Source organism: Tenrec ecaudatus, chromosome 15, assembly GCF_050624435.1.
Source record: "Tenrec ecaudatus isolate mTenEca1 chromosome 15, mTenEca1.hap1, whole genome shotgun sequence".
Classification (NCBI taxonomy): domain Eukaryota; kingdom Metazoa; phylum Chordata; class Mammalia; order Afrosoricida; family Tenrecidae; genus Tenrec; species Tenrec ecaudatus.
The window spans coordinates 7,939,587-7,962,067 of NC_134544.1; the positions used below are offsets into that span (position 1 = coordinate 7,939,587).

Consider the following 22,481-nt stretch of genomic DNA (forward strand, 5'->3'; position numbering starts at 1 on the left):
GAAAACACGCGTGGAAACAATGCAATCTGTTTTTGAAATCTATTCCCCAAAACATTAAATCGCTTTGGGTTCACGATTTCCAAATTCTCTTTCTAAGGGAAGCCAGTGGTCCCTTGATCTTCAGCATCAGTTGGAAGTCCATGTATTGGTTTCCATAAGAATGTTGGCTACTCTTGCAATACCAGCTGGATTCTATGGAAAACCAAAGATGGGGAGAACTTCCTTAAGTGGTTGACCCGTCCTGGACCAAAAGAGGCGTCTGAGATTCCTACAAGTGAAGAGCATGCTAGATCGGCGAGCCCGGCTCTGAGAGAGGATGGCCCCTTGACTTGAGTTTCAATGGTTCCGTCTTTCCTTGAGGTTACCAGGCGGGGGCTCTCTGGAGGAGAAAAGCCAGCAGACCTTACTTACATTGGTACAATTGAGCACACAAAAACATCTATCCCAAGGAATGGCTCATGCACTGGCAGAAGCTGCCACATCCCAGGTCCTTGGGTCACACAGCACGCTGGAGGCTTCTTCTGACTCACTTTGCCCAGGAGATAAGGAACCCAATGCCAGGGGTCAGAAGGCGGGTTGCTGGCTCACATAACATGGAGGCTGATGCACCTCAAGATGGGCAGGCAGTAAAGCCAGCTGCTGGCACAAGTCCAAAGAACCAGAGGTGAGGAGATGACGACCCAGGGGCAGGATCCAGAGCAGGCAGAAAGCCGGTGAGCTTTGCCAGGACACCCATATGTACTAGACGCAGGCATACCCCCGACAACTGCCTTTCAGCTGGTTGGCCGCTCCAGGCAGATCTCTTCATGGAAGTAATAGGATGGCCTCATATTAGCTTTCTTCATGGAGGTGATGGCAACATTACATAACCACCAATCATGACTGGGCCAAGTTGACACACTATAACCCATCCCACCATAATGCAGTGTTGAGGTTGTCTGAGTGCTGTGTCTGGACACTGCCACCAATTAAGAGGAGAATTGGTGTTGTTGGGGTTTCTGGCTTCCCCCACCCCACCAAATGGCTGATATTTCTCTGGACTGAGTTTATTTTTGTCATTTTTATCTTCCATTCACAGAGGCCACCGATTCCTAACAGTAGCAAAGTTAGAGTGATGAAGCAGCAAAGAAAATAATTTTATGGTTGGGGTCACCACAACATGAGGAACTGTATGTATTAAAGGGTCATGAATTTGAAAGGTTGAGAGAAATACCTATCGTTAAAAGTGAGCCAGCACTGAAGACATACCCAGCATGTCCAAACACATTCTGCGGAAGTTTCTTTTTTTAAAACATTTTTATTAAATACTTTTATTGGAGGCTCTTACAGCTCTTATCATAATCTAGACATTCATCCGTTGTGTCAAGCACACTTGCACATATGGTGCTATCACCATTTTCTTTTCCTTTTTTTAATATAACATATATATGTATATATTTTTTTCATTAGGGGCTCATACAATTTTTATCATAATCCATACATACATCAATTGTGTAAAGCACATTTGTACATTCATTGCCCTCATCATTCTCAAAACACTTGCTCTCCACTTAAGCCCCTGGCATCAGGTCCTCACTTTTTCCTCTCATTCCCTGCTCCCCCTTCCCTCATGAACCCTAGATAATTTATAAATTATTATTTTGTCATATCTTGCCCTGTTCGATGTCTCCCTTCACCCACTTTTCTGTTGTCCATCCCTCAGGGAGGAGGTCACATGCAGATCCTTGTAATCAGTTCCCCTTTTCCAACCCACCCTCTCTCTACCCTCCCAGTATTGCCACTCACATCACTGGTCCTAAAGTGATCATTCTTCCTGGATTCCTTGTGTTTCTGGTTCCTATCTGTACCAGTGTACATCCTCTGGTCTAGCCAGACTTGTAAGGTTTAATTGGCATCATGATAGTGGGGGGGTGGGGGAGAGGAAGCATTTATGAACTAGAGGAAAGTTGTATTTTTCATCATTGCTACATTGATCCCTGACTGGCTCATCTCCTCCCTGAGACCCTTCTGTAAGGGGGTGTTCAGTGGCCTACAAATGGGCTTTAGGTCTCCACTCTGCATGTCCCCCCCTCATTCACTATGGTAAGAATTTTTGTTCTGATGATGCCTGGTACCTGATCCATTCAACATCTCATGATCACACCAGCTGGTGTGCTTCTTCCATGTGGGCTTTGTTGTTTCTGAGCTAGATGGCTGCTTGTTTATCTTCAAGCCTTTAAGACCCCAGATGCTCTATCTTTTGATAGCTGGGCACCATCAGCTTTTGCGGAAGTTTCAGAATCCACAGCTGTGTGGCCAGCCACGGTAAGACTGCATGTCCGACTCACGCCCAGAATGTTGAAGACACACATCCCATTTGACTGGAGCACAAATGGGCCATCTTGTGTTGTTATCATCATCATGACACGGGACTCCTGGAAAAGATATTTTTGTGCCAGACCTCGTTCTGCTCCCTGGAAGCACGGCCTGCCTGGGACCACAGTGCCCAGTCAACCAAGAGAAAGTGAGACTTCCCATGTTGAAGGTCCATCCACACAGAAGACAGCTGTCCTCTCCAAGGCTCCCCCCCCCTGTGGTTAATTGGGGGAACACCTTTGAGAGGTACAATGGCAGGGGGAGCTGATGAAATGAGGAAATGGGCAGGAAGTGCTTGCATCTCCCAAAATAGAGCAGCTGGTCCCCTCACCCCCCAAATGGAAGCTAAGCTTCACGGGGACCATCAGACTAATCTGTTGCCTCAGACTAATTGCGACTGTCCCCCGAAACACAGGCCAAGCTGCTCTGGCAAGTTCTCAGGAAGGACGCTCTGGTATTTCCCCCAGCCTTTTGTCTTGGTAGTGAATGAACTTTACAAAACCGACTCTGGACTTTCCTGCCCGCTGGTTGCTTTCCTTTCAGGAGCAGTATCTGCAGGTGTCCCTCAGGTACCACAGGGCTCTCTCATGGAGCCTTCTGTGGGGTTCGGTCAAGTCACAGCTATGCACTGCCATCACCAAAGAAAGAGACCGAGTGCCCGAAGCTGCCACCACCCTCTTCTCTCCACACTCCACAGTTATCCAGAGATGTTCAGAGTGGGCACAGGAAGTGGACAGGGGTACTGGAGTGTGTACGTGTGTGTGTGTGTGTGTGTGTATACTACCTAGCCAAAACATGTGGGGGGAGGTCAGATGTTTATAGACATCCCTGAAGGCAATCGCTGCCAGACTGCCAGTCTCCCCACACCACAGGGGTGGGCCTGCTCCCTGCTGCTGGAGACAATGGATTAATGGTCTCTATCAGTTGAGCCAGGGAACAGGTCAAACCCGCTCTGTGACATCCAAAGTTAGGCTGCCATCCTGTATCCAGGATCTGCCCATCTTGCCACATGTATACCCCCCAATCCCTCCTCTTCCTATTACATGGATACCCCTAGATCACCCCCTCCCATTACTGTATTACCTATAGCACAACCCCTTTCTGTGACATATGTCTTCCTCTGTAATTAGGGGGCTTGCATGTCCCCAGAGAAGATAAGAGCCAGGGCTAGCATTAAAGGTTCTCTCTCTCCCTCCACGTGGACCACCAAACAGGGCTGAGGTGAGCATGCTACCATGAATTGTGTCTGACTCCATCTATTTCAATATTTCTCTTCTATCTCTCATGCTCTCTATAACTTTACTATAATCTTTACTTATTATTGCTATACAATTGCGCCTACCAGACCCGTAATGATATGTTAGGGGCTGACTTCCCTTGGCAAAAATGCACTTAAAAATTAGTTTAAAAAATTAAATTTTTAAAAGGCACTTGTTGAAGTGATTAAAACCACTCTAAACTTGGCTGCTGTGATGAGTGCACAGGTATGTGAATATGTGAAAACCATTGCATTGTACAGTTTAAGCAGGCCACCGTGTGGCAAACGAATTCTATTATACATCTGTATGTATGTATATTTCAGTAAAGCTGCGCTAAAGGTAAGCAGATGTAAGTAATCCACCACATGGGTCCCTGGACTCTCACTACCCTGTACACAGCACTTCCCATCCCACCTTGCCCCTTTCTCCCTCTTTCCCTCCCAAGTCAATTAGCACCACCTACTGGTGGCAGAGTGGGTTTTGAATCAAATTGTTAACAACCTGCTCCCGCAGTTTGAAACCACCAGCCCTCTCTGCACAGGACAGGTGAGGCTGTCTGCTCCTGTGAAGACTGAAAGTCCTGGAAACCCACAGGGTGGTTCTGTCATGTTTCATAAGGTCAAGATGAGTTGGAATCGACCTGAGGGCAGGGAGTGTGGTTTGCTTTGTTTGGCTACCCAGAAGCAACTCTGGGGAAAGGCCTGGTGACCTCTTTCTGAAAAAGCTACCTTTGCAAACCCCTGTAGAGCACAGTTCTTCTCCAACACACACACACACACACACACGCACTCACACACGCACGCACGCACGCACAGTCTCCCCCAGTTCCGGGTCCACTTGGCAGCTCCTGGCTTTGATCACCCTCCTCCCAGGGCTGGATGTCATCCCAAGGGGTTGTTTCCCTTGCTGGAATGTATGTCCCCACCGCCCCCCAAAACAAACCAAGCTCTGCAACTGAGCCCTTGCCAACCCCCAGGACAGGACAGCACTGCCCAAACCAAACCCACTGCCTGGATCCCGCCTTACAGCGACCCTGCACAGCTGTTCCCCTTTGTCCTATAGGGTCACTGTGGGTCAGACTAGACTTGATGACAGAACTTAACAACCAAACCTACTGCCACTGAGTCGATTCTGACCCATAGCCACCCGTCAGGGCAGCGTGGAGCTGCCCCTGTGGGTTCCCAAGGCTGGACAACTTGAATGGGAGCAGAAAGCCTCATCTCTCTCCCTCGGAGCAGCTGGTGGTTTCAAACTGCTGACCTGGCTGTTAGCAGCCCAGCACCTGACCTGGGGAGCCTTAGATCCAATGGCAGCAGGGTTGAAAATCGACAAACAAAACAAGATAAAGTTGGTGAGGGGAGGATACAATGTCCTTTGATGAATCTCTGAGAAATAAATTACCATGTCAAGTCAGAGACTGGTGTAAGGGTGCATACTCGGGGAAATTCCTAAAGTGGAGACCCCAGCCATTTTTCTTCTTAGAGACCAGGATTAGAAATATTTGGGGTTTATTCTTAAGCCAGGCAGGCCAGAGACTCTCCCAACAGGCAGAGGATGTATGTGTTCCCTGGGGACAATGAATGACATGGCCACATCCACCAAGAGGCAGGTCCCTTTTCCACATGGTGTCTTCATAAGGACACTAGAATCCCCACTAATGCAAACACAGGCTGTCAAAGCCCCTCCCCTGGGGCCAGTGATTCCCTGCTTTGGAACATAAAGGGAGAAAAGAAAGAGACAATTGAAAGGATCTTTTTCTTTAGGAACATTTTGCCAGGCCCTGGAGGCATGGTGGTTAGAGTACTCCACTTGGGAAACAGAAGGCCCTGGGTTCAAATCCATCAGCCAGCCGCTCTTTGGGAGAAAGAGCTCTCCCTAAGCTTGTGGAAAGTTGTACAGCCTTGTGCACCTGTGGGGCGGTTCTACTCTGTCATGGAGGGTTGCTGTGGGTCAGAACCAGCTCCACAGTGAGGCTGCTGCTGTGAGGGGCTGCCCAGTGGGTTCTGACTCAGAATGACCCTGATGCCCAACAGAACGGGTCGCTGCCCGGTCGGTCCTGCGCAGTCCTCATCCTCGGTCTTAGGTATGAGACCATCGATGCAGCCACCGTGTCAATCCATCTGGTCAAGGGCCTTCCTCTTTTGTGCTGCCCCTCCACTTTACTGAGCAGGATGACCTTCTCCAGGGACTGGCCTCTCCTGACAACATGTCCAAAGTACATGACTCAGTTTACCCGTCCTTGCCTCTAAGGCAGAGATTCTCAACCTGTGGTTTGCGACCTCTTTGGGGGTCGAATGACTCTTTCACAGGGGTCACCCAATTCATAACAGTAGCAAATTGACAGTGATGAGGTAGCAACAAAAATAATTTTATGGTTGGGGCTCACCACCTGAGGGACTGTATTAAAGGTCGCGGTGTTAGGAAGGTTGAGGACCACTACTCTAAGGAGAGCTCTGGCTGTACTTCCTCCAAGAAGCTGTTTGGCCTCTGTTGTGCATCTTCTCTTTCCTGGTGTGTGTCTCCCAGCATGCCAGGCATGTTCATGCTGGGCCCTTGTCTCCAAGCCCAAATCCATGGGTTCTTTGTGGGGGCAGTGGGAATATGGTGTCTCTCTCCAACCAGTCTTTTCACTATCTCTGGTCTCTTCTATTGATAAGGAAATACGAGGAGGTATTCCCTCAAACCAGAATTTTTTTAAGCTATGTATTTAATTTTTAAAAATAAAACCACCTTATCACCTTCAAAGTACTTTCCATTACACTTAAGATATTTGTCAAATCTGAGATTCAATTCTTAGAAACATTTTCCAAATCCATCTGTTTGGATGGTCCCCTTGTTTTTTTCTTCACCTCTTCTACATCATCAAGTCACTGTCCTTTCGTGTCCCCTGCATTACGGGAAACAAACAGAAGTAGCAAAGAGTGAAGTCAGGTGAGTCAGGTGCATGGGGCAAGAGAGTCATGCTGTTTTCTGCCAAAAACTGCCACACTGAGATGGCTGTGTGAGCAGGTGAATTGTCGTGGTGGCAAAACCAGTCACCCATCTGCCACAAATCAGGCTTTTATCACACACTGTACACAATCTTTTCAGAACCTCTATACAGATAGTGTGACTAACCATCTGACCTGGTGGAATGAACTCCAAATACACTACAAGTCAATGTTTTCATCAGTTTGGGAAGCTGATGGATGTCCAGAATGAGGTTTGTCATCAATCAACATTTCAGCTCTTTTGAAATGCGAGAACGACTCATATACTTGAGTTTTTCCCATAGTCCTGTCCTTGTAAGCTGTGTTTGACATCATAACAGTTTCTGCGGCATTTTTCCAGAGCAGGAAAAAAAAAAGTTCACAGCTGCACGATGTTCTATAAAACCCTAAGTTGGCCAGTACAAAAAAGCTGTGAAACTACTTTTACCAAAAAAAATACACTGTGACCAGAGAGAATACTCTCCAGGCAATGCCACTGGGTGCAAGTGCTTCGTGCCCACCCAGTGAGGGGAAAAATGTATATTAGGAAAACTCCGCTCTGCCCAGCACAATTTCGGTTTTCTTTTGTGGGGGTACTACCTCATATGTCTTATCTGCCCTTCACCTACTTAGGGTTGGAGAGGTCGGGGTGAGTGTGGGGAGGGGATATGTATCCACCTTTCCATGTTACAATTTCTGCTAGACTCCTGCCATCACCTCCTTTTCTCCCTTTACCAGCCTCTGTCTACTTAACAGCACCCCCAAAGAGAATGAGACAAAGAAGCAAGACACAGAGGTGTATCTTCAATCTGCCCTTCCTGGTTGGCATGTTGGGCAAGCTACTTCAGGGTGGGGATACTTGCATGCATTACCTGCTCCGTTACTATTTTCCCAGGGATTTTGCAAAGATCAGTAGATGCTCTCTCAATGCCAATCATTTCAACATGTGACTGGTGTTGTTCTTATCATTTAAAAAAATAATATTTTGAAACTTGTTACCAGGAGATAAGTCCAGGTTTCAAGCCTCTCTATCCTTTTTTAGAGGAAGGAAGTATTCCGATGAGGGACAGCATTCAGGCCAGAGTTGTCAGGGCGCATGAGTGAGTGAGTTTATTGAGAGGTATTTCAATGTGAGACACCAAAGGCCCCCAGTGAATCCCGAGTCCCTGTGGGATGAAGGGTCGGGTTTTCACCTTGCTAATGATGCACCTCCTACCACCATGCAGCTTCCTGGAGCTTCTTCTTCAATTGACTTTCCCACAGTGTACCTCCTTTCCCCAGGGAGGTGCAAACTCCAGGCTAGTCACATGCCTGATCTTTGGGCAGAGGGAATTCACCAGAGGCTCAAGTCACATTTAGTTCCCTCTCCAGTTCTCTCCCTCTCTCTCTCCCTCGCTCTAAAATGGAAACTTTAAAATGGGTTAAAAGGGAAATCAAATTATATTACACTTAACCTAACTACATCTGCCATAATCGCTCTGTCTGATAACAAAGCTGCTCACATTCCCCAACTATGGTCAGAGGGGATTCACCAGAGGCTTACTCCACGTGTGAACCCTGCAAGTGAATCTTGGGTTTTTACTGTCATCCATAGCCTTCTGCAATCCAGGTGTTCACAATTTAAGCTCTGCTGCCATTCCCTCCTTTGGATTTTATTATTTACAGACCTTGGATCACACAGGCTGGTGTGCTTCTTCCGTATGGATTTAGTTGATGCCTTACTTAGGGGCTGCTTGATTGAAGACAAGCTTTTAAGACCACAGGTACTAGTCTTTCTGATAGCAGGGTACCATCTAGTTTCTTCAGCACACTTTGCTCTAGCAACTATAGCTTCAGTTACTTCTTCATAAAGTCGAGCATCAAGCAGGGCCACGTATACAAACTAAACATTCTTAGAGCAGGGCTAGAATTAAGTGCCATCTTCAAATCCATTCATATATGTATGACTTATGTATGGCTGTTGTTCACCGTAGAGACATCATCTTTGAGAACATTATCAACCATCTCTCTGGGGCATAAGATAATTCTATTGATAGTGTCACTAATTAGCCAATAGTATAGAATTTAAAACACTTTTGAGAAAAGGAATTTATAGAAGGGTGACTATGAAGCCCACACAGATTAAACTGGAAACTATTTACACCAACAGTGGGTTTTTACATCACTTTTTAAGGTTATTCATGATTCACATATGAGATTATTTTGTGAGCCAGTCTATTTGGTTAAAGGTGACTTCAAGGAATAACTTCACTTTAAGGTTAAATAGTAAGTATCTCAGGGGGGTCTTCTAGTCTCAGCTGGTCTGGTCAATTTGAGCTTTTAAAGAATTTAAGTTCTGTTTCACCTTTCTCTTCCTTCCCTCAGGACCCATCCATTGTAACCAGATCAGAATGGGGAGCAGTGTTAGTGCTGGGCACCATCTAGAGCAGTGGTTCTCAACCTGTGGGCCGTGACCCCTTTGGGAGTTGAACGACCATTTCACAGGGGTTGCCCGATTCATAACAGTAGCAAAATTACAGTTATGAAGTAGCAACAAAAATGATTTTATGGCTGGGGTCACCACAACATGAACTCTATTAAAGGGTCAGGACATTAGGAAGGTTGAGAACCACTGATCTAGAGCCTCTGATTTCATGTGGATGAGGCAAGGCACCCTACTGGCACAGTGGGCTCCACACTGAGATGCTAACTGCCCTTTCAGAGTCCACCTGGGGCTTGGAGGGAGAAAGGTGACTGCTCCTATCAAGATTTTTAAAAGTCTGGGAAACCTAAAGAGGCATCCTACTCTGTCCTATAAAGGTCCCTTTGAGGAAGGTCCCTGGCTGTACCAAGTGCAAAGGTGAACGCATGGCATTCACACTGTAGTGATCACTACTAACTCACCCCCACATGTAAATACTACTCACGACATTTAAATATTACCCCGTGGTTGAAATGCTAATAGCCCCCCTCATTTTCCTTCTTTTGTTCCATTATTTACCTTTCTTTACTTACCCCATTTCCTGCCCGTTTGTGTGTTCCTAAAGGATTCCTGATAGCGTCAGAGTTTATTATGAGTGGGACTGCTACTCAAGGCCAGCAGTTCGAAGCCATGAGCTGCTCCACAGGACAAAGATGAAACTTAGTGTTCCCCTAAAGAGTTACAAGGTAGAGAAAGCCCCAAGGGCAGTTCTACAAGGTCTATATGGTTGCCATGAGTTAGAATGACTTTGATGGTAGTGAGTTGTGTGTGTGTGTGTGTGATTCTGTTTGTACTTGTTCTCATATCCAAAGGAGCGTCATCTAGCAACGATGGGAAAAAAGTCCTCACAAAGGAAAAGAAGACAAACAAGCCTAACTGTTCATCCACAGGCTCCAGTTCTTCTCAGAGCAGCTCACAGGGCTGGACGGGTGTGTGGGCGTGGCCTCGGACAGGGGGCGGGGCGTGAACGTGGGCGTGGCCCGCTACCTGGGAGCCCGCGTCGGAGCCCGCGCTGGGTAGGCGGAACCTTCCACAGGCAGTCACGGGAGCGGACCGGAACTCGGGGGAAGAGCACGGAGCGGCAAGGACTACAACCCCCGTGGTGCACAGCGGCCGAAGCGCGTTGGTTGGGCTGCCTCATTCCGTGTCTAGGAATTGCGAAGCAATCAATACAGCGACTGTAAGTCCCACTGGAAAAGGCGGCTCCAGATCAGCGCACGGGATGCACTTCCCTGGTGTTAGGGTTCCCTCCGACTTAGCGGAACTCACTGTCCGACCGGCTGGGTTTCCGGTAGGACGTTGAGTGCTGACGGACGCCGAGGCGCGGCGGTTTAATTCTCCGGCGGCGGCGGAGCTGGGCGACATGGTCCTGACAGGACTCATCAGGAAACTCGGTAATGTACCGAGACCCCGCTCTGCCCCTCGCTGAGGTGTCCACCGACAAAGCCGCCTCCTGGCAATGGCCGGGTCAGATGTCTCTAGCTGGGCGTCCCCTTACTTGGCCTGGCTCCTCCGGGGCAGCCCCGACCCCCTGATTGTCCACTGCCCCCTAGGCCTCCAGAACCTTCCTTTACCCACCCCACCCCCGATTCCTTGTCCCCCAGATTCCTCCCATCCTCCCAGGTCCCCTGAGATCCCTCCAGAACTCCTCCCCTTTCATAGTCCCCTTCAGAACCCCCTCGGTTTTCCAGATACTCCTGTGTCCCTCCAGATTCTTCCGGTCCTCCCGGACTCCCCCCCCCCCCCCAGGTCTCCATGGTCTCCCTAAATCCCCTGGTGCCTCCAGATTCTTCGGACCCTTCAGATCTTTGGCCCTAAAGATCTCCCCTGAAAGATCCTCCTGCCGGCGGATCCCAGGCCCCGGGTCACGGCGTCCCGCGGGCTTCTGTGTGCTTCCTCAGTGTCTCTGGGCGAGAGACGGCGCCCCGCTGCCCGGCCGCCCCAGAGCAGACAGCACCGGCCAGCGTGGGCCCGGGGTCTGGGGAGTGACTGCCGCCCACCCCGCCACAGGTCACCCTCTGGCCGAGATCCGCGAGCGCGCGCTCCGGAGCATTGTGTGCAAGGTGGAGCACGGGCTGGTTCTGCCGGCCGACCTGGTCCAGGAGCGCCTGCTCTTCCTGCACCTGCTGCAGTGGTTCACCTTCCCCGCCGCCGCCGAGCCCCTGCAGGAAGAGGTCCTCGCCCTGCTCTGCAAGTTAGTGAAGGTAAATGCGCACGTTAGGCAGCTCCTGGATTCCGAAAGCAACCAGATAGGTTGAATTGTAACTTAACTGGGTCCTCCTCTGTCTGTCACGCTGAGTGCTGGTGGCCGGAGGTCTTGCCTCAATTCATTCTGATGTTTGACGTGCTGATTTTGGGGAGTCTCATCAAAGAAGGTGACAATTTGTCATCCTGTTTTTACTTCTATGTTAAGATTTACACGTGTTGGTATGAAAGCGATCACGTTGATGTTACTTGGTGACTGGGATTAGTAAATCACAGTTCGCGTTTGTTAGGTTGCTTTCCTCATGCCTTGTTCTGTTTTACTTAGAAGGAGCCCTGGCGGCATAGTGAGTTATACTTTGCGAGAAAGGTGAGGCTCTGTCTACACCTCTGAAGAGCTGCAGTTTCAGAAACCCACAGGGGCTTTCAAAATGAAATGACTGTACAATTATAACCCTAAAACAAATTCACAAACTTACTGTCATTGAGTTGATTCTGACTCATGGCAGCCTTATAAGACAGGGTAGAACCGTTCCTGTGGGTTTTAAGACAGTGATAAGAAGTCCTGAATTTCTCCCATGGATCAGTTGGTGATTTCGAACTGCTGACCTTGTGGTTAACAGCCCAGTGCTGAACCAGTGTGCCACATGGTTCCTTTGTAATTCTAAGGGATTCCAATGGTTGCTTTCGTATCTTTTTGGTATCCTTTTGACTAATGTCAGACATGTCTTGTGCTGAGCAAGCAAGTAGAAGGACTGCTTTTGGAAGCATGTAGCAAAACAGTTCATTGTGCAGTTTTGAATGAAGTTGGTGGCAGAGCTATTAGAGTAGATCAGTCATATCTATTTGTCCCAATTTCTCATTAGGCAGTGACATTAGAAACAAAATAGCAAGCTTCTCTGCTGAGAGTGCTGACAGGTGACTGGGCGCCTCGAAATCTAGAGGCAAGAACATTACAATTGGCGTGAGCCAGTTGGGGACAGGGCCAGGCTAGAAGCTTGCTGACTTTGTGAGGTTTCCACTGCTGGGATAGCTAATACGTACTTTAGTAAATGTACAGCATATGAAGCTGCTAATCACCCAGTCAGCTCTTTGAACCGTTAAATGCTGCATGGGAGAAAGATGAGACTTCTGTTCCCACAAAGATATGCAGCCTCAGAAGCCCACAAGCTCCTGTATTCCTGGACCGTCTTTGCTCAGGTGCAATTTCTTTATGTCTTAAAGAAGCCAGCTGGTCTGCCAACATTAGCTCACTGTGCTACGAGTTTGGGGGCCTTGTAGCACAAAGGTTAAGAGCTCAGCTGCTCACCCAAAAGTCTGTGGTTTGAACCCAGCAGCCCCTCCAAGGGAGAAAAGCCCTGGCCATCAGTTCTGTGAAGGCTACTTCTAGGGAACCCTGTTTGAAACCACTAGTTACTCTGTGGGAGAAAGAGGAGGTTTTCTTAAAGCATTCTAGTCTTGGAGACCCATGGCGGCAGTTCTACCCTGTCCTACAGGGTGGCTATAGGTTGGAATTGACTTGCACTTGGTCTCGGTGTGGTGGAGAAGTAGTCTCACTCTGCTGAGTCTGAATTGACAGGACTGCACACACCAATCACCCCCGAGCAGAGTTTAGGGAGTCTGATGCAAACCCAAACCCACATCATAGAGTTGACTCCACTCATAGTGACAGACAGGGTTTCCGAAGCTGTCAGTCTAGCAGTCACCTTTCTCCCAGGGAGCGGCTGGTGGGTGTGAATCACTGACCATGCCCTCAGTAGCCCAGTGCTTATCCAATACCCCCCCCCCAATGCTTCTGGGAGCTGGATGTGGGGGTCGTTTCCTGACTCAGCTCTTGTTTTCAGCACCCTCCAGCTGTCCAACACCTGGTGGACCTTGGAGCTGTGGAGTTCTTGTCCAAGCTCCGCTCTAACGTGGAACCCGACCTGCAGGCTGCCATCGATGGCATCCTGGACGGGCTGTTTGTCCTTCCTTCTGAAGTCCCCACCCTGCAGTCCATGCCAAACCAGCCCAACCCGACAGGTAAATGAAGGGATGCCTTGCTCTCACTTCAGCTTCCTATGGTGGCCACCGTGAGCCTAACCTTGTGTTTTTTGCCTCTCAGACCTTGCTCAGTGGGGTACATTTATATTGGGACCCATAAGGGCCCATCACAAATCCTCTGGTAAAATTCCATTAACTCGATTTGATTTCTGGTAGACTTTGAGCTTCACGTATACGTCTATGTGGCTGAGTGCCTCCCGGATGCTAGCAACCCTTCCTGAGACCACACACTTCCCCTCTGAGCGCTCGTGCCTGTGGGCTATGTGGCTGTCCCTTGGCAGAGATGCTTCGTTCCTACCTCAACCCAACACTGAAGTGAAGGGTGGGAAAGCTGGGTCAGAGACTCTGGCCCAGTCCTACTCTGCCACTGGCCTTGGCTGCAGGGCCTGAGCCCTCTGGCCTCAGTTTCCTCCTCCCCATATGGGGCCATGACGGTGTGTCTTGTGTGGGATGGTGGGAGCATTCAGTGAGCTCCTGAGCTGCTCTTTGACTGGGATGCTGTTCTTTTTAATGTGCTTTCATTCTGTATCACTGTTAATAGCTCCTAGAGGAGAAACAGTCTGTAAATGCCTTTTCTCCATGAAACTAACTTGCAGAAGTGTTCTTACTTCACTCCCCCGAGGTTCCTAAACACTTGCCACAGTGGTGGTGCATGGTGCTGGGCTGGGCAGGCTGGCACCCAGGGAACATGCATTTCCGCTTGGCCTTGTGCTGTCACCCCCAGGTGTCCTCCAGCCCCGAAGTGACCCTGCTCCCCATACAGTCCCCAGATCCTAAGACTCAGAAACACGTGGGGATGAGGCAGTCTTTACACAGGTCCAGGAACACATGATTTCAGAGCATGAGTGGTTGGTCAGGAAGAAACAAAACAGGAAGTCGCAGTGTCCAGCAGTCAAAATAGAGAGCAAGGCCTGTGCCCAGGCAACAAATGAGGGTGGCGAGCTTGGAACAGGGCTGACATGTAGCAGGTTGGCCAAACCCAGTGACATGTGCTTTCTTTTCAGATTTTCCCCACAAACCTGATGTCTTGACAGGATATTTCCCTCAAGACAAGAGCTGTCTCCAACGACTGGAAGAGCCTCCCCAAGCAGTGGGTGCGTGGGCTCGGGCTGCATGGGTGCAGGGGAGCCAAGGTGCAGGTGGGACTCCCCAGGGCTCCTTCCAGTAGTGAAAGGGGCACTTGTGGCCCAAATGAGTGCCTCCTGGGCATTAAAGAGGTTAAAATGGCAAATCTTGGGCTATCTATATATTTTATAGCAATTACATTTTCCCTGGTAGGTTTTATTCCTGAATATTTTATCTTTTGTATAAATTATCCTAAATGGTATTGTTCTTTTAACATCTTTTTCACTTTCATCTCTAAAACACAATAGTGCAACTGATTTCTGAATGTTGATCTATAGCCTGCCATGCTGATTAATTGTTCAATTAGCCCCAGCAAATTTTAAAAAAATTTACTTTCATACTATTTTTATTGCTATATCTTACACATTCCAATATATCCGTTTACTTACAATTTGGTTGTTTAATCCCATTGGTGGGGGCTATACAATCATCAATACTATCAGTACCCCTTTCCCCACCTCCCCCCAGTTCCAGCATATTTTAAATGGAGTCTGAGGTTTTCTCTATATAGATTATATCATCTGCTAGTTAATATAGTTTCCATTTCTCTCCATTAAGTGAGATGCTGGCTGTTGGTTTTGTAGAACAATAACATTTTAAATGGAAGCTGAAAAAGCCACAATGAAAACAAGCAGCCAGAACTGCTGTTGAAAACTGTTGGCCTCTCTGGTTTCTTTGTGTCTTGCTTGCAGGCTGATATCTGATCCTGACCCTTCTGTTCTGGGTTTCACTTCCGCCTACCTCACTGAGGCCTGAAGTGAGAGGAGAAATGTGACACCCTTTGGGCAGGGTCTGGAGGCGGGGCTAGTTAATTACAAGCCTGGGCTGCTTTCCCACCTGCTGAAGGTCTCCCACCAGCCTGAAGGGTGGACAGGCCCTTCTCCAAATGACACTTCCTTGTGGGTTCAGATTCAGCCCAGACCAAGGAAACCCTGAGCCTAGATTCAGCATGGGCGTGTGCTGGTAGCTTGGCCTCTAGAGTGGTGTGATAGATAATACATGAGGTCTGTCTACACTGGCAAGCGAGATCTCTTGTCTTTGAGAGATCTCTTCCCTACCCCAGAGAGAGCACGGACAGCTGATGGTTGGTGTGTTTGGGATCCTGGAAGAGGGAATGGCTTTCCAGGGGGAAGGCTCCCTCTTGACCCTGTGTCTCTGCCCCATCCTTCCTCTGACAGAGAGCCAGACCGTGCGATGTGTGAAGTTCGCCGCGTGTCCGTGGCTGCCCCTGACCACCACTGACAGACACGTCCTGTCTTCCAACGAAAGGTATGGTGCTTGGAGCCCCTCAGGTGTTCTTGTCCTGTCCGACAGGACAGGTTGATAATACACACTTCCACCAGGAAGGAAGGCAGGAGGCAAGATGTGGCTGGGAAAGGTAGCCGTGGGGACGGACGGATGCGTTCAGAATTTCCCAAAGCAGACAAGAAATGTCTTAATGATCTGTTTCTTTTTTGTGATTCGAGTCTGTTGACCTCGTTGTTGACCACTGAGTTGCCCCTGAGTGGGCCGATGCTCACATTGGCCACCCTGTATGTCTGGGATTGATCAGAATGGAAAAACTCAGGATAGTGCAGTTTCTCACCAGCTGGTACATGCGTTGTGTTAGGAAGGTTGCTATTGACAAGGTTAGAAGCCACTGGTCTAACAAGTTCACTTTGGGTTAAAACTTTCAATGACAGTGAATAACTCAACAAATGTGTTATCTGCTGCCTTTTGGTGAGAATCTGGAGGATGAGGCCCACCTTGCTAGGGTGAGGGTCAGACACAGGGGTTGTAGTGTTTATGCATTTGACTGCTAACCTCAGGACCAGCAGTTCGAAACTACAGCCACTTCAGGATCGGGATGATGGGGATAGAAACCACCCTGGCACCCCTGTAAGACCCTATGTCCATCCAGTCAAGGGACTGTGCCATCCACTAAAACAGTGGTTATCAACCGTCCTCAGTGGTTCTCGACCCTTTAATCCAGTTCCTCATGTTGTGGTGACCCTCCAACCATAAAATTAGTTTCGTTGCTACCTGGTAACTGTAATTTTGCCACTGTTATGAATCCAGTGACCCCCATGAAACGGTCGTTTGACCCCCCAAAGGGGTCTGCAACCCACAGGTTGAGAACCACTGCTCTAAAAACAGAAACTCACTGTCATTCAGTCTATGCGGATGTATAGCAGTGACCTCAGAGGACAGGGTAGAACTGCCCTTGTGAGTTTCACAGACTGTAACTCGTCACAAGAGTTGAAGTTTACACTAGTCCTGTAAAGAGTTATAGTCTATACCAAGGGCTGGAGCAGAAAGAAAATTTTTTGGAAATGATGATGGCACATATGTACAAATGTGCTTGATACAATTGATGTATGGAATGTTATAAGGGCTGTAAATGATAAAATGATATATTTAAAAACCCCAAGAGTTACAGTCAAGGAAACCCACAGGGACAGTTCTCCCCTGTCCTGTATGGTTGCTTTGGGTTGGAATCAGCTTGCTGTTGGTGGGTTTTTTGAGCTGGGTGATTGTATATCAATACTTGGTGAGTCACCCTCGTGTGTAACTAAAAAGACAAGCAGTGCTACCGCAGCCTCCACCACTCCCACAGTTGGGACCCCCACTCTCCTTCTTTTCCATCTGTTACTTCCTTGCCACAGTGCGAATGTTGCTCTCAGGACCCACATGCGTCGTCTCTCTGGGTTTGTTCAGCCCTGGTGTTGCATGCTGACTGGGGACCGGTCAGAGAGGTGTCCAGGGGAAGCAGTGCCTCAGCTGAGGGGGCGGGTGACTTAGCTTGGCGGTGGGGAAGCCCCTGTCCTGTACTCCATCCTCTGTCTTGTAGCTCACTGCGAAGTAACAACCACACTGTGATTTGGAACACCTGCGAACTCCTGCAGGACGTCATTATGCAAGACTTCCCCGCCGAAACCTTTCTGCAGAGGCCACAGGTGGTCCGGGTGAGCCCCTTGTGGTGGTGGGAGGCTTGCAGGCAGCAGAGGGCTTTCTTGTGGCGGTAAGACTGATCTTTCAGGAAGGAGTGCTTGGGAAGGAAACCTGCTCTAAGGCATTTTAAAGATCAAGTCTTTGGTTATCTAAAGAACTGACTTGCTAACCTGTGTCAGTAGGGGTAGTTTTCCTGGTTTAATTGAAACATGCAGTTCAGTTTAGCTGCTGTGGATTGACCATGGTGGTGGTGGCCTGGGGATTGGGGGGGTCTGAAGTGGGATGGAGTTAGGGACTTGGGTGACAGGAGTGCTGCCTTTGGAGTATCCCATGCGTGCATGTCAGTTACCCAGATGCTGGGGAGACAGAGACACACCCTGTAGATCACACAGTCTCACATTTAGTTGGCTGCACTCCCCCCTTCCCCATCCCGGTCTGTTCCAGCACCTTGCTGGAGGCAGTACCTTCATCTGGGGAGACACTGGGATACATAGAGCTTACCCTTCTGTCTTGGGTGTTCGACTGATGGGTGGAGAGGAAGAGGGGCTGGGTGGGGACAGGAGAGCCACTGCTGTGGGTCCTGCCTCTGCCCCATCACAGTCATGGGGCTGAAAGGGATGTGAGTTCATGGTGACAGTGTTGGTTTAACTGTCCAATGGGAGCATGCCAGCAGGGGGCGGTTGTGGTGGGTCCTGAGCCAGTGGTGACACAGTGACTGATGTGTGTAATGACAGGGACTGGAAGATCGGTGTCCTGTCATGTCCTAAACGTGGCAGAGCCTGGCGTGCTCAGAACGGGGCCCCGGGCCCTGATGGACAGAGGACGGAGGAGATAGGAAAGCCTGAGGATTATTCCATGTCACCTATAATGTTTGTAGTCTCTGAAGTCCTCTCAGCCATCTCCTTCTGAGCTGCTTAACCCTTTCTCCCTACTGCAGGGCCTCCTAGCCTTGCTGAGGCTGGCCTCCGGAGGACACGGCCAACACCGCTTGGCCCTGCAGGCCCTGTCCTGCCTGCAGCAGCTTTGCTCCAACCTGAAGACCAGGCTCACTTTTCACCGGGACCCTGGCTTCCTCTCCAGCAAAGCAGGTATTAAGGGACTTGCTCACCAGTCCCCCACTGACTGGCCTGCTGGCTGCCTGTGGGTACGTTTCACCGTGGGGAGAGCCCTGCTCTGAAGGAGGCCACACCGTCGTCTTGGTAGTCAGGCCCTGCAGAGGGAGCACTTCCATGTCACTCTGGCTCTGTTCCAGAACCCAGGGAGGTTTCCTCTGAGTGCTTCTGCCGGTGGCTGTTTAGTCACTGTTGTTTGTGGGGTTCAGCCTTCCCCGACGGTCCTGTGTCCTGACTTCAGCAGTCCTCTCGAGGGAGGGTCTCATGCTGGGAAGATAGTGTCGCTGGAGATGCACTCGTTCTATGTGTCAGTATTTATTCATCACCCTTGAGCTACCATCCCATGTCCTAGCTACGAGACATGCAGCCTGGAACACAGGTGACAAGGTCCTGCCCCTGGGCCTCTGCTTCAGAAGAGTGAGGATAGGTAGCCCGGGCAGCTAAAGGAGTTCCTTCCTGGGAGTAAGAGTGCTGGACGCAAGCACAGGTCAGGGGACTCATTAGATTGAGTGATCCTAGAGTGCCCTCCCAGGAGAGAGAGAGAGAGAGAGAGAGAGAGAGAGAGAGAGAGAGAGAGAGAGAGAGAGAGAGAGAGAGAGAGACACTCACCTGTAGAGCTGTGAGCAGAGTGCAGCGGCGGGGTTGGAGGATGAGCAAGGGGAGCCTGGAGCCGGGTGTAGGGCCCAGGGTTGGAGGGCAGTTTGCTGGGGAAGACGGTCGTCAAGGCGGATCAGGGAAGCAGTGAGGGACTGGGAGATTCTGATGGGGTTGTGTCCCCTGAAGATGTGGGGCAGTACTGGCAGAGTGTAAGGGCAGGTATGCGTGGTGTAGCCTTCCTCTACTTGGGCAGTCTTGCTCAGGCTGATACTGAATGAGCTTGGCTAGTAGGCCCTCTAGCTCTGTTAGTTATAAAGCTAAAGGCGGGGTTGATGCACTCAGTGTAAAGGCGTTTTCATTCCCACCCTCCAGTAGAAGTACTTCTACTGTTTGACTGTTATTCATGTTGCTAAAGAAGGACACAGACATAGTGTTGTAGTTGTTGAATCAGCTCCAATTCATGGCAACCACATACAGGGCAAAATGAGACCTGACCTGGTCCTGTCTCGTCTTCACAGTCATTGGTAGGACGGTCTGAGGATCTTTCAGCCTCAGGGCATGCCTTCTGCACTGCACCGCACGCTCTTTTCTTGTGATCCAGAAGGTCTTTGTTAACTGGGTTTTGGAAGTAGGTTACTGGCCTTTCTTCCCAGACTGTCATCGTCTGCCCTCTCCACTGAAACCCAGCCACTATGGGTGACCCCATGGGTCTTTGAAGTCCTGGTGCCATAGCTGCCAGCATGTCCAGCCCTGACCGGCGGGGCTGGACATCACTACTACAGAATTGTTACTGAATTCGATGGAAATAAGTTCTTTGCAAATGACGCAACCCCTTTGCATGTTACCCTCCTATGCACGCTATTCATGTTATTTAAACATGATCTGTTTTACTACGGGATGATTTTACATTTTACTTTTATTTTTAATACTTTTATCCGGAGCTCTTATATCTCTTAATCACAATCCATACATTCCTCCAATGTGTCCAGCACATTTGCACATATGCCGCCATCATCATTTTCAAAGCATTCTCTTCCCACTTGAGCCCCTGAGATCAACTCCTTATCTACGTTTTACTTATTTTTTCCCCTAGACACAGTTTCCCAGAATTCTTCTTTGTCGTACTGTCATGAAGCTCGAGGGCCTCACCATTCCCAGAACCCCTCCCCAGGGAGCAGCAGCCCTAGACCCTCTGTGGTCGGGCGCACGGGCCAGCGTCCCCGTGGGGACGGCCAGGACTGGGATGCAGTGTCTTCCAGGTGAGCCAGCTGTGTCTCAGGAAGTTGGGGGAGCCCAGTTAGGTGTGTTTGCATGTGTGTGTTTGCGTGCATGTGTGTGTTTGCAGTGTGGGAGTATGTGTGCTTATTTGCATGTGTATATTTGTGTGTGTGTTTACATGTGTGTGTTCTTCTAGAGAGATGCACAGCTGTGGAAACCCTGTGGCGCTATTCTGCCTTGTCCTACAGGGTTACTATGAGCTGGAGCCAACTTGGTGACTATGGGCTTGGTCTACTTTGAGTGACCCTGTGGAAGCAGGCAGCCCTGTCTGTCTTTGTCAGAGCAGCAGTGGGCTCACGTCCCTGCCCTTTTGTTAGCAGCTGTGTGCTCACCAGTGTGCCCCCGGGGCTCCTTGCAGCAGTGCCCCTAAAACAAACCCATTCCCACTGAGTCAATCCCATGCTAAGCAGGGTTTGTTTCTGAGGTTGTAAATCTTTATGGGCACAGGCAGCCTCATTTTTCTCCCTTGGAGAAGCTGGTGGTTTTGAACCTCTGATTTTGTAGTTAGCAGTCCAGCACCTAACCCACAGCACCACCAGGGTTCCTTGCTGCAATATAGCTGTGTTTAACGGGTTGTCCACAGCTGTACACGGCCTGCCAGTCAGGGTGTTTTCCATGTCAAGGTTCATGATGCGTCTGTCTTCCAGCGGAAGCAGTAGTCAGGCTCACGGGGACTCCAGGACGTCTGTGCCGTCTCCCCTGGACGTGGGGCATGTGGACCTCCCCGAGTTGGGGGCTGAGGACACCCTGGGGCTGCAACTCCAGCAGCTCAGTCTGCCCCAGTTCTGTGTCTCCGTCTTGGAGACGGCTGTTCCTCTCCTGAGGACAGGTGAGTGTCCTCCATATCGTTGTCGTCGTCATCATCGTTGTGCTTTCTGCTCCCTGGATGTATGTCAGGGCCTCCTGTGCATCTGTGCTTCCGAATTGCCTGGCTGCAAGTCTCCAGGAGGCCCTGGTGTCTCGGCACAGGCCTGCTTGTGCTTCTCTGTGGCCCTTTTGAACAGGACATTGGGATTCAGTGCAACCAAGTGAATGGGAGGAGGGGAGCTGGCTGGAACTGACCAGAACGCAAACCCTCGGGCATGCGCTCTCCTCGGTGGTGCCAACAGCGACTAGCTCTCCCCACTCTTTCATTACTCCAGCCAGGAAGCGAGTAAAAAGAAAAACCAGATTCTTACCTTTTCAGTACGTTATAAAAAAACAAACAAGAAGATCCACCCTAAATGACAAAGCCAGGAAAACTCATCAGACCACCTTCTGGGGTAAGACTTTCTTGAGTGAGACCTTGTCAGGGGCACAACTCATCACCATCACGCCGCAAGGGAGGCTGCCTCCCGTCGGAAGCCACTGAAGGCGGTCAGTCTGGAGTTGGAGCTAAGCCTGCCTCTGAGAGGTCAGGCTCCAGATTCGTCTCTCTGCGAACCCTGCTGAATGCGGGAGAGCTGATCTCTGGCGTCAGGAAGTGTATGTGTATGCATTTATTTGAGTAATAAGCAGGGCAGCCTTTGCTTTGATGGTTTTGCATTTAACCTTTCCTTAATTTGCTGGTGAGAGTCAGATAGATAATTGTGCAGCTCTGTCTCGTTACATAACATTTTCTAAGTGTTCTCTTGCCCTTTTGAGAGAAATGATGGCGTAATTTGTCCTCGTTGAATACCATGAGCAGTGTTTTCATGAAGAACGCCCTCCAGTTGATGTTCTGAGAGAATTAACCCAAGCCACAGGCTGCTGGCGGGCTGTCCGTGTCCTCAGGAACGGCCATTGGGATGCGGGGGTGGGGGTTGGGTAGGATCTCGGTGGGCTTGGACTCCCCTGCACGGAAGCAGGATTCCTGCCTTTTCTTTGCTTAGAAATGGGACATGGCGCCTGTGCCTGCAACTCGGACAGCGCCTCATTTATGAACCACATGTTTTCTTCACTTTGGTTTAGCTGGACATAGGCTTGAGAGGAGTCCTGGACACACAGTTAAAGCTGTGGGTTAACCCTGACATTCCTGGCTGCCAGTCAACAGGACACTGGCGGTTCAAATCCACCAGCTGTTCTGCAGGAAGAAGCAAGGCAGCCTGGGAAGCCCTGTGGGACAGCTCTCATCTTCCCTGTTGGGTTGCTGGGAGCCAGAACGGACACCTTTGGAAGTGGAATTTTTTCC

The 22,481-nt window shown here is 49.7% G+C and overlaps 1 protein-coding gene across 1 annotated transcript in view; it reads left to right on the forward strand.

The window, feature by feature from the left end:
• The first annotated feature begins 10,232 nt into the window (after window positions 1-10,232).
• RTTN (rotatin) overlaps window positions 10,233-22,481 on the forward strand; it is a 96,860-nt gene continuing 84,611 nt past the window's right edge. Inside the window, exons 1-9 of the mRNA XM_075532648.1 lie at window positions 10,233-10,438; window positions 11,055-11,248; window positions 13,091-13,268; window positions 14,294-14,383; window positions 15,593-15,683; window positions 17,245-17,359; window positions 18,283-18,433; window positions 20,148-20,313; window positions 20,980-21,161. Of these exons, the coding sequence (XP_075388763.1) occupies window positions 10,408-10,438; window positions 11,055-11,248; window positions 13,091-13,268; window positions 14,294-14,383; window positions 15,593-15,683; window positions 17,245-17,359; window positions 18,283-18,433; window positions 20,148-20,313; window positions 20,980-21,161 (1,198 nt within the window). The 5' untranslated portion in view covers window positions 10,233-10,407. The remainder of the gene's footprint in view (window positions 10,439-11,054; window positions 11,249-13,090; window positions 13,269-14,293; window positions 14,384-15,592; window positions 15,684-17,244; window positions 17,360-18,282; window positions 18,434-20,147; window positions 20,314-20,979; window positions 21,162-22,481) is intronic.